The sequence below is a fragment of the Chiloscyllium plagiosum genome, unplaced genomic scaffold (genome assembly GCF_037043375.1).
Source record: "Chiloscyllium plagiosum isolate Xiang-an unplaced genomic scaffold, Cpla_swu_hap1 HiC_scaffold_9, whole genome shotgun sequence".
NCBI classification, from domain to species: domain Eukaryota; kingdom Metazoa; phylum Chordata; class Chondrichthyes; order Orectolobiformes; family Hemiscylliidae; genus Chiloscyllium; species Chiloscyllium plagiosum.
Window position 1 is genome coordinate 53296644 of NW_028270147.1, and position 12774 is coordinate 53309417.

At 40.4% G+C, this 12774-nt stretch overlaps 1 protein-coding gene across 1 annotated transcript in view; it reads left to right on the forward strand.

Annotated features, from left to right (window-relative positions):
- The window catches only part of frem1b (Fras1 related extracellular matrix 1b), a 193334-nt gene that overhangs the window by 154618 nt on the left and 25942 nt on the right, over window positions 1–12774 (forward strand). Inside the window, exons 26-28 of the mRNA XM_043699276.2 lie at window positions 5017–5218; window positions 5954–6098; window positions 12435–12564. Coding sequence (XP_043555211.2) covers window positions 5017–5218; window positions 5954–6098; window positions 12435–12564 — 477 coding nt within the window. The remainder of the gene's footprint in view (window positions 1–5016; window positions 5219–5953; window positions 6099–12434; window positions 12565–12774) is intronic.

Here is a 12774-nt window from a genome sequence, read left to right on the forward strand (position 1 = left end):
CACTACTGAAATTCGCCAAAGATCCTTAGACAGCACCTTCCAATTCCACAACCACTTCCATCGAGAAGGTCAAGGGTAGCAGCTACATGGGAACACTACCACTCGTAAGTTCCCCTCCAAGTCACAAGCCATCCTCACTCAAAAATATAGTACCATTTCCTTCAGTGTCTCCCTCTGGAATTCCCTCTTTGATGTGTGAGTTTACCTCGAGTACATGGACTGCAGTACTTCAAGAAGGCAGCTCACCACAATCTTTTCAAGGGCAACTAGGAGCAGGCAAGAAATGCTGGCCCAGTCAGCAATGCTAATGTCTCCATGAGTGAATAACAAAATGTCAATCTTGATTGTCCAGCAGGAGAGGAGGAATCGAATGTGTTCATGTTTAAGAGGTTCCCATCTTTGTTTCTTTAATGGATAGTTCTTAGAATTTCAGATTTTGTGAAGAACAAACTCACACACAACAGGGTTTGATTGAACCATAAAGTTGATGTTTTACTGATTCCCTGAAAATCCCACATAAAGATAAGCCCATGATATCCATTAGCAATTGCCACTCACTAGCAAGATTCTCATCTCACCGTTAAAACATAGGCAGAAAATCCAACCTTTCTTTGTTAATGTTAAGAATCTAATTGTTCTCTGTTGCCCCTATCAATTGGTAGCTGGGAAAATTCTTCCCTGTGTTTCCATCCAAATGATTACAAAAATAAAACTTCAGACTAATATCACTAAAATTCTGCTCTATCTTGTGCTTAGTCAAGTTGAGCAGTACTGATCCTTTTCTGACTACAGATAAATCCCTTTGATTTCATCCTCCTCTTCCGTCCAACTGCAATATCACAACCACATCTCCTATTGCCAACCTGTTCAATCATTTGTAATTCAGTATGCTTTTGCCTTTAGTTTATTTCTTAGTGTAAGCTTGCCAAACTTGTTTATGGTAATGGTATCCTCAATTTCTTAATTGAGTTATATGATTATAGTTGTCCTGTACCACTGTTTATGATCTTGTCTCTTTCTTTTTTCAAATAAATTAATGGGATGTGTGGTTTACTGGTTGAGCCAGTGTTTATTGCTGATCTCTAATTGCCGTTGAGAAGGTGGTAGTGAAATGTCTTCTGGAATTGCTTCAGTCCATTTGGTTTAGCTACCCCCACAATGCTGTAAGGAAGATAGTTCCAGGATTTTGACCCAGTGCCAGTGAAGAAATGGCAATACATTTCCAAGTCAGGATGGTGAATGGTTTAGAGAGGAAAGGGTAGGTGGTGGTGTTCCCATATAACAGTTGCCCTTGTACTCCTAAATAGTTGTGGTTGTAGTTTTGAAGGCATTGACTGAGGAGTCTTGGTGAATTTCAGCAATGCATCTTCTAGATGGTGCACACTGCTGTTACTGAGCATTGGTAGTGGAGGGAGTGATTGCCTGTGAATGTGATGCCAATCAACTAGGCTGCTTGGATAGTGTCAAGCTTTTTGAGTGTTGTTGGAGCTGCACTCATTCAGGCAAGTGTGAATTAGTCCATCATACTCTAGGCTTGCGCTTTCTCGATTATGGATAGACACTGGGGAGGAAGGAGGCAAGCTACTTGTTGCAGGACTAATTTGACAGCTGCTCTTGCAGCCACAGTTCAGTTTCTAGTCAATGGTAATCCCCACTCTTTTGACAGTGGTGGATTTCAGCAATGTTAGTATCATTGAATGTCAAGACACAATTGTTAGATTATCCCTTGTAAGGAATATCTCAATGTGAATGCAGGACTTGGTCTCCAAAAGTATTGTACAGTGTCCTAGGCTCAATCAACTTTAGTTTCTTCAACAATGACCTTCCTTTCATGTTGATGGCTAATATGCACACTGGGGCCAATAAGTGGCAATATAACGTTCATGTCACACCAATACCAGGCAACGACTATCTCCAACAAGAAAGAATCTAACCCCAGCCCCTTGATGTTCTCGGTTATTCACTTATGTCCCAGAACATTTCAGTGCTTTTGGCTTTTCTCAGTGATGTTAACAGTTATTCCCTTGCTACTGCTTTTACCTGGTCTAGGTTAGGGGTGTTCGTGTTTCACTAGTCACATATCCTCACTCTGGAAGAGCATTTGCATCATAATTTGCAATTGTTCTCATATTAGATCAAAAATTATTTGCTGCAGTTCATCTCTTTGTTTCAAAAATAATTTTGGCTGAGCTTTTCATATTGGAATTACATTCATCGCTTTCATTTTGATTTAATCTAATTTTTAAATTTTGACTGGTTAAAATTTTGAATTTTTGATCAACTTTTCAGCTGACTTTAAGGAATTAAGCCCCCGGTTCTGACACATGCAAGCTGAATGTGAATAGGTGAATAGGACAGAATTTAAATTATGATTGCTTTCCCGCTCTTCAGCCTGCAATAGTGAAGCATTGTCTGATTTATTTCATTCCTTTTCCATTCCTGTCCCTCACTGAAGTATGTGGAAGGATATTCCCCGAACTCTGGTTTTCAAAATAAAGCTGCAGCAAAAATCTTTAAAATGAAATCAAAGTCAGTGTTTATTAAGAAAATATTCACTACTCCTCTGTCTCTGTCTCTCCTGCTCACTTGCACAAACACGCACACAAAATTAAGGAATATTGGACAGGAGAAAATTACTTTTACAACGTTTAACAAATATAGTGTAATTGAAAACAATTTCACTTCGGTTGCAACTTGAATATCACTGTCCTGTAATATTTTCCTCTATGAGCTGGGCCCAGTAATTTTCCTTCTTTCAGACAAAGTGTGGCCTGCTTTCCAGTAAGTAATTCAAGAGGGAGTTGGAGGCTCTGAGGCAGGCTACCTATTCAGCATGGAGTCCTACTCTCCTTCTGGAGGCCAAGCAAGAACTAACTTAGAATCCAAGATTGTATTAATTTTAATCAACCTGATTAGATAATTTAGGACCCAGATCTTCTTGCCCACAGGTAGAAGTATTACCACTACAGCATAAAAGCCTCCTAGAATTGTATATGTAGGCAATTCAACAAGATTAGATTTCAGTCCTTTGGTAAGGAGATTGTTGAAGAATATTCTTAGGGACAGGATTTACTCACAGTTAGAAAAATTATGAACTTATTAGTTTTGTGCAGGGGAGGTTATGTCTCCCAAACTAGATTGAGGCTTCTTGAGGGAGTGACAAAGATCATTGATGAGGGGAAGGCAGTCGATCTTGTCAATGCAGACTTCAGCAATGCCTTTGAGAAGCTCATGGCAGGCAGATTCAAAAGATGAAGTCACATGGGAGCTGGTAAGATGGATATAGAACTGGCTTAGACACAGTAGACGGAGAATTGCAGTGAAAGGGTGTTTTTCTGATTGGAGATCTGTGATCAGAGGTGATCCATAGGGATCAGTGCTGGGAACCCTGTTGTTTGTAATGTATGTAAATGATTTGGAGGAGAATGTCGGTGATCTGATTAGTAAGTTTGCAAGCGAAACAAGGTTTGGGGGAACTGCGGATAGTGAGGAGGATTGCCAGAGGATATAGCAGAATAGAGATAGGCTGGACACTTGGGCAGAGAAATGACAGATGGAATTTAATCCAGGCAAGTGCAAAGTGATGCATTTTGGAAGGTCTAATGCTAGAATGAAATATACAGAAAATGGCATAACACTTAGTAGCATTAACAAACAGAGAGATCTGCATGTACAGGTCCACATTTCCCTGACAGTGACAACACAAGTACATAATGTGGTCAAGAAGGCATATGGCATGCTTGCCTTCATTGGTAAGGACATAGAGTATAAAGGTCAGTTTACAACTCCATAGAATTTTAGTTAAGCCACATCTGGAAAATTTTGTACAATTCTGGTTGCCACATTACCAGAAGAATGTGGAGGCTTTGGAGAGGATACAGAAACCAGGAAGTTGCCTGGTTTGGAGGGTATTAGTTATGATGAGAGATTGGACAAACTTGGTTTGTTTCCACTTGAATGTCGAAGAATGAAGGGTGACCTGATAGAAGTTTACAAAATTATGAGAGATAGAATGGATAGTTGGAGTTTTTTTCCAAGGGTAGAAAGGTTTAATGTAAAAGGTGGAAAGTTGAAAGGTGATGGGAGAGGCAAGTTTTTTTAAAATCTGGATTGCAGTCAGACGTATCCCAATTCTGACAGTGGCCAACAGACTCTTAGTGTTAAAGTGACATCTCGGTGTGACATACTTCCAGATTTCACCTCACTGCTTATCGAAAGCATAAAAGATGGAGTGAGATGTTTGTGATTGGGAGATAGGCCTCACCGAATGTCTTGCCTGATTATGCTTTAAATCTTGCCAAAGCCCACATCTTTCAGACCGCCATAAGATTCCACCCACAGTTTTCTTTGGGAATTATTTTCCTGCAACCTGCTCATGACAAATTAGAAGGAGCAATTCAGAACTTGATGGTATTAAATTGTCTGAAACATTCTCAAAAGCAGAAAAAGACAATGAAATTTTAATAGTAGAAATTTAAACTATTAATTTAGTGATCAATCAACACAATGAACAATAATAACACATTGGTAGTTTTTGTCTTCTGGTTGACATGATAGGAGGATTTGTCTCTTAAATGTCTCTGCAGAAGTAAGAGTACATTTTATCAAAAATTTTTTATTTACAGTGTAAGTCTACATATGGATCAATACAAGCTCAGAGGGTCTCCTCATGGGCTTTTTCTCCAACTCACTTTCTCAGTTATATAATGTCAGATAATCATTACATTATGACCCTTCAGGCTCAAACTATTACTCCACAAGCCAAAGCAAGATCTTGAATTGTTAAGCACGATGAAGCAAATTGCTCCTTTCAGTGATGTCTATTTTCTATGATTCATTCAATAAAAGTAAATAGGAGAAGGTGACTAACATATTGGCAAAGATTATGGAAAGTAACAACAGACAATTTGAAAACAGAATTAGGATAATCTGATTAACAGTTTCCGAAGGTGTGGATCATTGATAAATAATGTCCCAAGAAAACAATCTACATATCTAACAGTATATTAATTGCAGGTGAAGCATGTTGACAAAGCTTCTCCCTATATTCTCATCAATCAAAGCCCAACTACAGTTCACAAACTGAAAGATGGACGTTTTGCTATCTACATCACTGCCCAGAACTTAAAATCCTCAGATGTGGACAGCAAACATGAGGAGCTGATCTATACGATTCTCCGTCCACCTTTCTATGGATACTTGGAAAGTACTACTACAGGTATTCAATTAATTGATGCAAACATGATAATCAGAGCATTAATTTTCTAAAGATCTGAAACAATTGAAGTTGTGTTTATAATTGCAAATACATGCAAAATGCTTGGCATTAATATGGTATCTCATGTTGAAATGTCTATTTAATTTTCACAGTGTGGAAAATGTTTTGTTTTGCAAAATATAGAAAGCATTAGTGTTGTTGTTTTAGATTTCTGGATTTGTCAGGTAGACCCCATCAATAAATTGGGTGCAGCACAGTGACATCAGATCTCTTCCCACTTGTTCTCCTGTCATTGTGCAAAACATTCACCTACCACCAGAACAACGTGTTTAGGTGTTTCTGCATAGGGATGAATAAAATTATATCATTAAAATTAATGATTTTCTGTCATTTTTAATGCAGTTGCTAGGTTTAGTTTATTCTCCCCTAGAAAACAGCCTTCATCTGTTTCATAAGCATGAATCAAGGGTGCCACGCGTTCTGTACAAATTGGGGAGTTGGACATGCATTCACTTTAATATGATTTGCATTGTTCTTCATATTGCCAAAACTTTCACTGTGGGGCATGCTAAAATGAGTGGGCAGAGATCTGGCAAAAGCTTCTACACCACTAGCACTGGCTATGCTGAATGGCAAAACTGCCAAAGAGTCTAATGTGTTAATAAATTGCTGCATCTTTCTTCAGTGATGGTGAATACAAAATAAACTCTCTGGCATGAAAATGATATATTGCAGGTGGATACATTCAAGGCTCATTTACCCAGAAAGAGGTGGACAGACGTACAATTCGCTACATCATCAGTCCCTCCATAGAACTGACATCTGACAGCTTTGAGTTCAAAGTATCTGACACTGCAGGAAACTCTAATGCACCAGAAATGTATGTTTGTACAATGTCTGATCTTCCAAAGAAATTGCATTTTGTAGAGCAGGTGTTGCCTTTATGGTTTTTCAGGCAAATCAAATTGTTGCAAAGTGGAATTTGCTCTTTTTCAGGTGTGTTGCCCCAAAATGGTCATTTGTTTCTGCTTCCTCAAAGAACACCATTTTACATTAGTGGTAGGTCTGGAATATGTGTGTCTCTTCGGAATAACTCACACCTTTGTGGTTACAGCAGAATTCAATTCAATGCAAAACGTATGCAGCCTTGAGGGTGGGAATTCTGATGCCATAGCAGATCTCAAAGGGATACATATGTTTTCAGCAGTGGAAGTTTGCAGCAGGAAAAAATATATGAACTATTTAAAACAGATGGCTGGTTGGACTTCAAGGACCCAGGGGAGGAAGAGCCTGAGCTAGAAAAAAATGCTGAAATGTTGCAGCAAAGGGCAATTGTCATTTTGGGGTCAGGGCTAATGCCTGGGCATTGTTTGTGGAGGTTACTTTGAAAGAGGTGAGTATGGTTTCATGTATAACGGAATGCAGCATAGATGAGGCAGAACTTAACTTTATCCAAGCAAATGCATCCTTAATATGGCTTTGATTGCAATCATTTTATGACTGTGAAAGAGCTTTTGCCTCAACTGACTGCATTTAACGTGGTTGTGTTTTGATCACTTAGGAATGTTTTAGTTTTATCACGTGATAGAAATACAACCATTATTTATACATACCTCACCTTCCAGCCTTCAAAGAAATTGTTATGTATTCATTCCAAAGAATTCAAAATAATCTCACTCTGGATTCAAAATTCTGGATTTTCAGTAAATGTATTTCTTACAGGCATGCAATGTTGCTTAGCACTCATCAGCAAAGCATGAGTGAAGATGGAACCACGGGTGTACATTTCCATAAAAATTATTTCCTAGGAGTTTGCAAATACCCAAATGACCATATACCCACCATTCCTGCCCAGAAACTCCTCTGCCACTAGGTCCAATTCTCCTCTTTCCCCCAAAAGTGGCTATCCCCATCACTAGGAGGTCTGGCAGCATCTGTGGAGAGAAAGCAAAATTAGCGTTTCGAACCAGTGACCCTTTTTCAGAGCTGAGTTGCTCCAGTAATTTCTGTTTTTGTTTTGGATCTCCGACAGCTGTAGTTCTTTGTTTTAATTCACTCGATCACTTACTTGGCTCCCTTCTTACCTTCAATAAGTGAAAAATACTACAGATGCTGGAAATCTGAAATAAAGACAAAGTACTAGAGAAACTCCGCAGGCCTGGCTGCATCCATGAAAGAGAGGAACAGCGTTAAAAATTCAAGTCTGATGTGACTCTTCTCCAAAAGCCTTCTTGCCTTGTGCCTTATCACTACTCCAACATGGTACCCTATTCCATCTGTTACTCAACCCAGCTTGGACCCATCTTAACAACACACTTACCTTCCATTCATACTCTTACACAAGAACTGTCAAAGCATATAGCAACTGCTGCCATGAGAAATGAGTCAGAAGTCACATGACACCAGTTTATAGTCCAACCGGTTTATTTGAAATCACAAGCTTTGAGAACTCCAAAAGCCTGTTGGACTATAACCTGATGTCATGTAATTTCTAACTTTGTGCACCCCAGCCCAACGCAGGCATCTCGGCATCATGAGACATGAGGCATTGTTTACCTTTGCTTGACTCTCCCGCACCATGAGGACACAGTTAAATTTAAAATAGTGCTTTGATTTTCTGTAGGTTCTGTGGTTTAGTATGAAAAAGTAGGAGCAGAATGCTATTCTATGGTTGCCACTGTTTGGCAAATATGGCCTGATGTAGCTAGTCCCTAGCTTTATATAAATAACATAACAAATAGCATCCTGTGTTTTTTTTTCTAAAAAGCCCCTACGTCAATGCCGAAAGAACTGCAGATGCCATAAATCAGAAACGGAAACAGAAATTCCTTGAAAAGCTCGGCAGTTCTGTCAGCATCTGTGAAGAGTAATCAGAATTAACATTTCGTGTGCGATGATCCTTCTTCACAAGTTCTGAGGAAGGGTCACCGGACCTGAAATGTTAACTCTCATTTCTCTTCACAGATGCTACCAGACTTACAATAAAATTGTTGCTCCCTTTGAAATTTAAGATTTTGTGCTTGTCTAGATGAGCGCAATCTGGAATGCTTTAATAGTCTGTCTCTTAGCTATACTCGATAAACTAATGATTGGAACAATTGCACCAATATAGGGACAAAAACAGCGGTCACTATTCTTCCTGCCAAAGTGAACAATTCCACATTTTTCATCATTACACTCCTGAAAACGTGTTGCTGGAAAAGCGCAGCAGGTCAGGCAGCATCCAAGGAGCAGGAGAATTGACGTTTCGTGCATGAGCCCTTCTTCAGGAATGAGGAAAGTGTGTCCAGCAGGCTAAGATAAAAGGTAGGGAGGAGGGACATGGGGGAGGGGCATTGGAAATGTGATAGGTGGGAGGAGGTTAAGGTGAGGGTGATAGGCCGGAGTGGGGGTGGGGGCAGAGAGGTCAGGAAGAAGATTGCAGGTTAGGAAGGCGGTGCTGAGTTCGAGGGATTTGACTGAGACAAGGTGGGAGGAGGGGAAATTAGGAAACTGGAGAAATCTGAGTTCATCCCTTGTGGTTGGAGGGTTCCTAGGCGGAAGATAAGGCGCACTTCCTCCAACCGTCGTGTTGCAATGGTCTGGCGATGGAGGAGTCCAAGGACCTGCATGTCCTTGCTGGAGTGGGAGGGGGAGTTGAAGTGTTGAGCTACGGTGTGGTTGGGTTGGTTGGTCCGGGTGTCCCAGAGGTGTTCTCTGAAACATTCCGCAAGTAGGTGGCCTGTCTCCCCAATATAGAGGAGACCACATCGGGTGCAGCGGATGCAACACCTCCACACACATCATTTATTGCATCCTTGGACTCCTCCATCGTCAGACCATAGCAACGTGACGGTTGGAGGAAGAGCGCCTCATTTTCTGCCAAGGAACCCTCCAACCGCAAGGGATGAACTCAGATTTCTCCAGTTTCCTCATTTCCCCTCCCCCCACCTTGTCTCAGTCAAATCCCTTGAACTCAGCACCGTCTTCCTAACCTGCAATCTTCTTCCTGACCTCTCCGCCCCCACCCCCACTCCGGCCTATCACCCTCACCTTGACCTCCTTCTACCTATCACATTTCCAACGCCCCTCCCCCAAGTCCCTCCTCCCTACCTTTTATCTTAGCCTGCTGGACACACTTTCCTCATTCCTGAAGAAGGGCTCATGCCCGAAACATCGATTCTCCTGCTCCTTGGATGCTGCCTGACCTGCTGCGCCTTTCCAGCAACACATTTTCAGTTCTGGTCTCCAGCATCTGCAGTCCTCACTTTCTCCATCATTACACGCCATCCACCAAATTTTTGTCACTTAACAAGGATACAGATAGGTTGTCTCATCTATGCAAAATACTTTCCTGACTATCTTTAAGTGATCAGCAATCATCTGCAGTCCCTTTATCCAAGTCATTCATATAAAATGTAAAAAGTGAAGAACCCAACATAGACCCTCTGTGGGACTCCACTTGTTGACTCCTGACTATCTAAAAAAACTCATTTATGCATACTCTCTATTCTCTGCCAGCTAGCCAATCAGTATGATATCTTCTTTACTATGGGCTCCTGCTTTGTGCACTAAATGCTGGCACTTCAAGAGGGGGCAGTGATGGATTTTCCACTCAGCACTTCCAGCTGAGAATAAACACAACCTTTTATTTAAAACTGATTGTTGACCTCTTCCCTCACTAAACATGGGAATAATTGTGGAGCCTCCATCACCTCTGCCTTGGTTTTTATCACCATTTACAATTGAATGTAGCAGAGTGGTATCAAATGCCAGTCCATGCTTTTGTTGAAACTTCTCAGATACTTTTATAACATGATTAATTTCCCAATTCATATAGGCAAGAGTTGTTCTTGAATAAAAGAACAGATAATTCATTTTTGCAACATTTGTTCACATTTTCGTTCTTTGACAATAAGTCAGGTTGTTGTTTTTTTTCTCTCAATCTAATTTAACATTAAATCCATTAAGCATGTTTCGATCTGACTCACTAGCCATTCTGAGGCCATCATGTTATGTATTCCAGTTCCCAAGAGTTTAGAATAGTCACACTTTGGGACTCAAATTTGCTGGATGTCTAGTATTTTAGTTCTTACAGTCTGTCATCTGACTTGTGGACTAATATAATGTTGTTCAGCACTTGACTGCAGTACAGCAGGATATTTAGCACCCTGGCACATTCACATCATTCTTAGCTCCTGACTCTTTACAAATAAGATAACGGTATTACACAAACCTTCAAACATATGGCTCACTTTAAATACCAAGTCAAATAGTCCTATATTCAATGTCTTCTATGAAGTGCACAGAGTAGTAAAAAAAGTCAATGGTAACCTAGTCCCCATTAGGTGCAAAGTCCCATCCCAAAATGTTCTGCCTCTTCTCTCCAGCTAAAATCTCCTCAGCTCAGTACAAATCAGGAATCAACTTTGGGCATTCCTGCTATACATTTGGCAATGCTTTTACACATCACATTATTGAGGAGCAACAAGAGTCCTTTCCTCAAGTTTTGTATTAGAAAGGAAACCATAGCCTGCATATTGCTGCCTATGCTCTGCTCACACCAGCTGTATTGAAGTGTTATGAAACATCAATTTACTGAGTCTCGTTGAGTCCTTATGTACCGTCTGTGTGTTTTGTGAACACTTCAAAATTACTGTATGATGAAAATCAATGCCTGAGTGTTGTAGTGCTCCAGATGTGCGTCACACTGATTAAACCTGTTATTGCTGGCAGAAATCCTCATTAGCAAGTGAGTGCACCATATTCCAAAATTAATGCATTACATGTACATTATTATTCACAGCTCCCATTACTGCTTTGTGCATGAAGCTTGCCTAATTGGTGGAGGGTAGGGGCCAGAAAATCACCATGTAGCTGAAAATTAACGGGATGTGGCAAAATTTCTTCTAGTGATAAAAGGCATTTTACGCACTGGCAGCCAGGGATGGGGAAGGAATGATTAATAAAAATGCATTGAAAGGCAATCCAACATGCAGGCATGAAACAAACTTAAGACAGTAAACAACAAGACAAACTAGTTCCATATTTCATAGGTGGTAAAGTGAACTTTGTGCTGTTTTATGGTGAAGGGTAGAGCTCCTCTAATTAATGAGACTCTCTCCACAGGTTAGCTCAGTAGCACAGTATAAAGAACAGAGTCTGTAGCAGTGAGACTTTTGAGAATCAGAAAGAAAATAAATGAAATTGGGATGGAGGTAGGAGGCAAGCTCAAATATAAGATGTTTTCCTAAATCTGCAATGTAGGGGCTGAACTTAATAGTTGTGGGGTGTACTTATTCACTGTCAGAAAGTTGATGGTATCCCAGCCGGGAACCTGACAGGATTAAGTGCAATGTGACAGCTGCTGTCAGAGTTCCTGGGCCTTTGAAGGTATAGAGTCCTCTTCCACAAGAGCGTAATTGATCAGAGGGCCAAAGGTTCTTCAAACTTCATTTCACACTTGGAGCATGAGGCCCAGAGTTGCACCTAGAAATGGAGAACCTAAAAATAGCTAGTTAAGATAACTTCATCTCAGCCAGTCAGACAGGCCCAAGAAAGGTGGCGGGGGAAATTGTTATGAGGTATTTAAGTGTGATGAGGGTCCCTTCTCAATAGTGGGCCTTTCATGTAGCACAGGATGCATTAATAGGTGAACATGCTTTTCTCTTGGAGCCCACAGGAAGTACACCTTGTGGTATACTTATCCTATTAACATGAGTTGCCGAGCTAATGCTTAATACCAGTAGCAGTCTGATGTGGCCCTTAAGTGGTCCTTAAATTGCCACTTCAATTGGCCAAGGGGTGGGAATCCCAGCCTTGTCCTTTCTCCTTTTGATGTAAATGGTGGAAGTTGGTCCCCAGTGGAGTGCATGGTAGCGTGGGCCAAAAGAAGCACAATTCATTCAATGTAAAGGCTGAGTGATTTTTGCAACCACTGGCAGTGCTGCTTAATGCAAGGTGATCTCAGTGTAGAGCAAGCACACAATTGCAACTGAGAAACCGCTTCCAGAGAACAGCAGACTGACACAGAAAAGCTGAAGTTGATGTATAAACTTGGATGAATAACAGAGACTCTATCAAAAATATGGTAGTTTTAAGTATTTCTATGTTGGGTGATATAAATTGAGATGTCTTTATGGGATGTACATGGCTGTTCTAACTCATAAGCAACAGTTAAGGATTAGTCATATAGTCAATACTTCTGTTTAAAAGCTAAATTGAATTTTTTGTGTAGAATGGAACTGAAATGGTCCAGGATTGAAATGTTTGCAAGTTGCTATACAGTCTGTGAGAACATCGGAACTCTCTCCATAAAGGTTACCAGGAAAGGATACAGTGCTGATCCCTCTTACGTTGGTATAACGGTAGAGTATCTCTATTTGTGATGTGTTTGAAATCACCTATAGTCATTCTTGTGCGATGAGTTTATCAGTAACAACTGAAAGAGCTTACGCCCCAAAGTAGCTTATTTAACCTCCATGATGGGACATCACTGCACTAACTGTAAAATACAATCCTGTTACATACATTAACCATTGACCCTATTCCCAGAAATTGTAAGCACAGAATAGGAC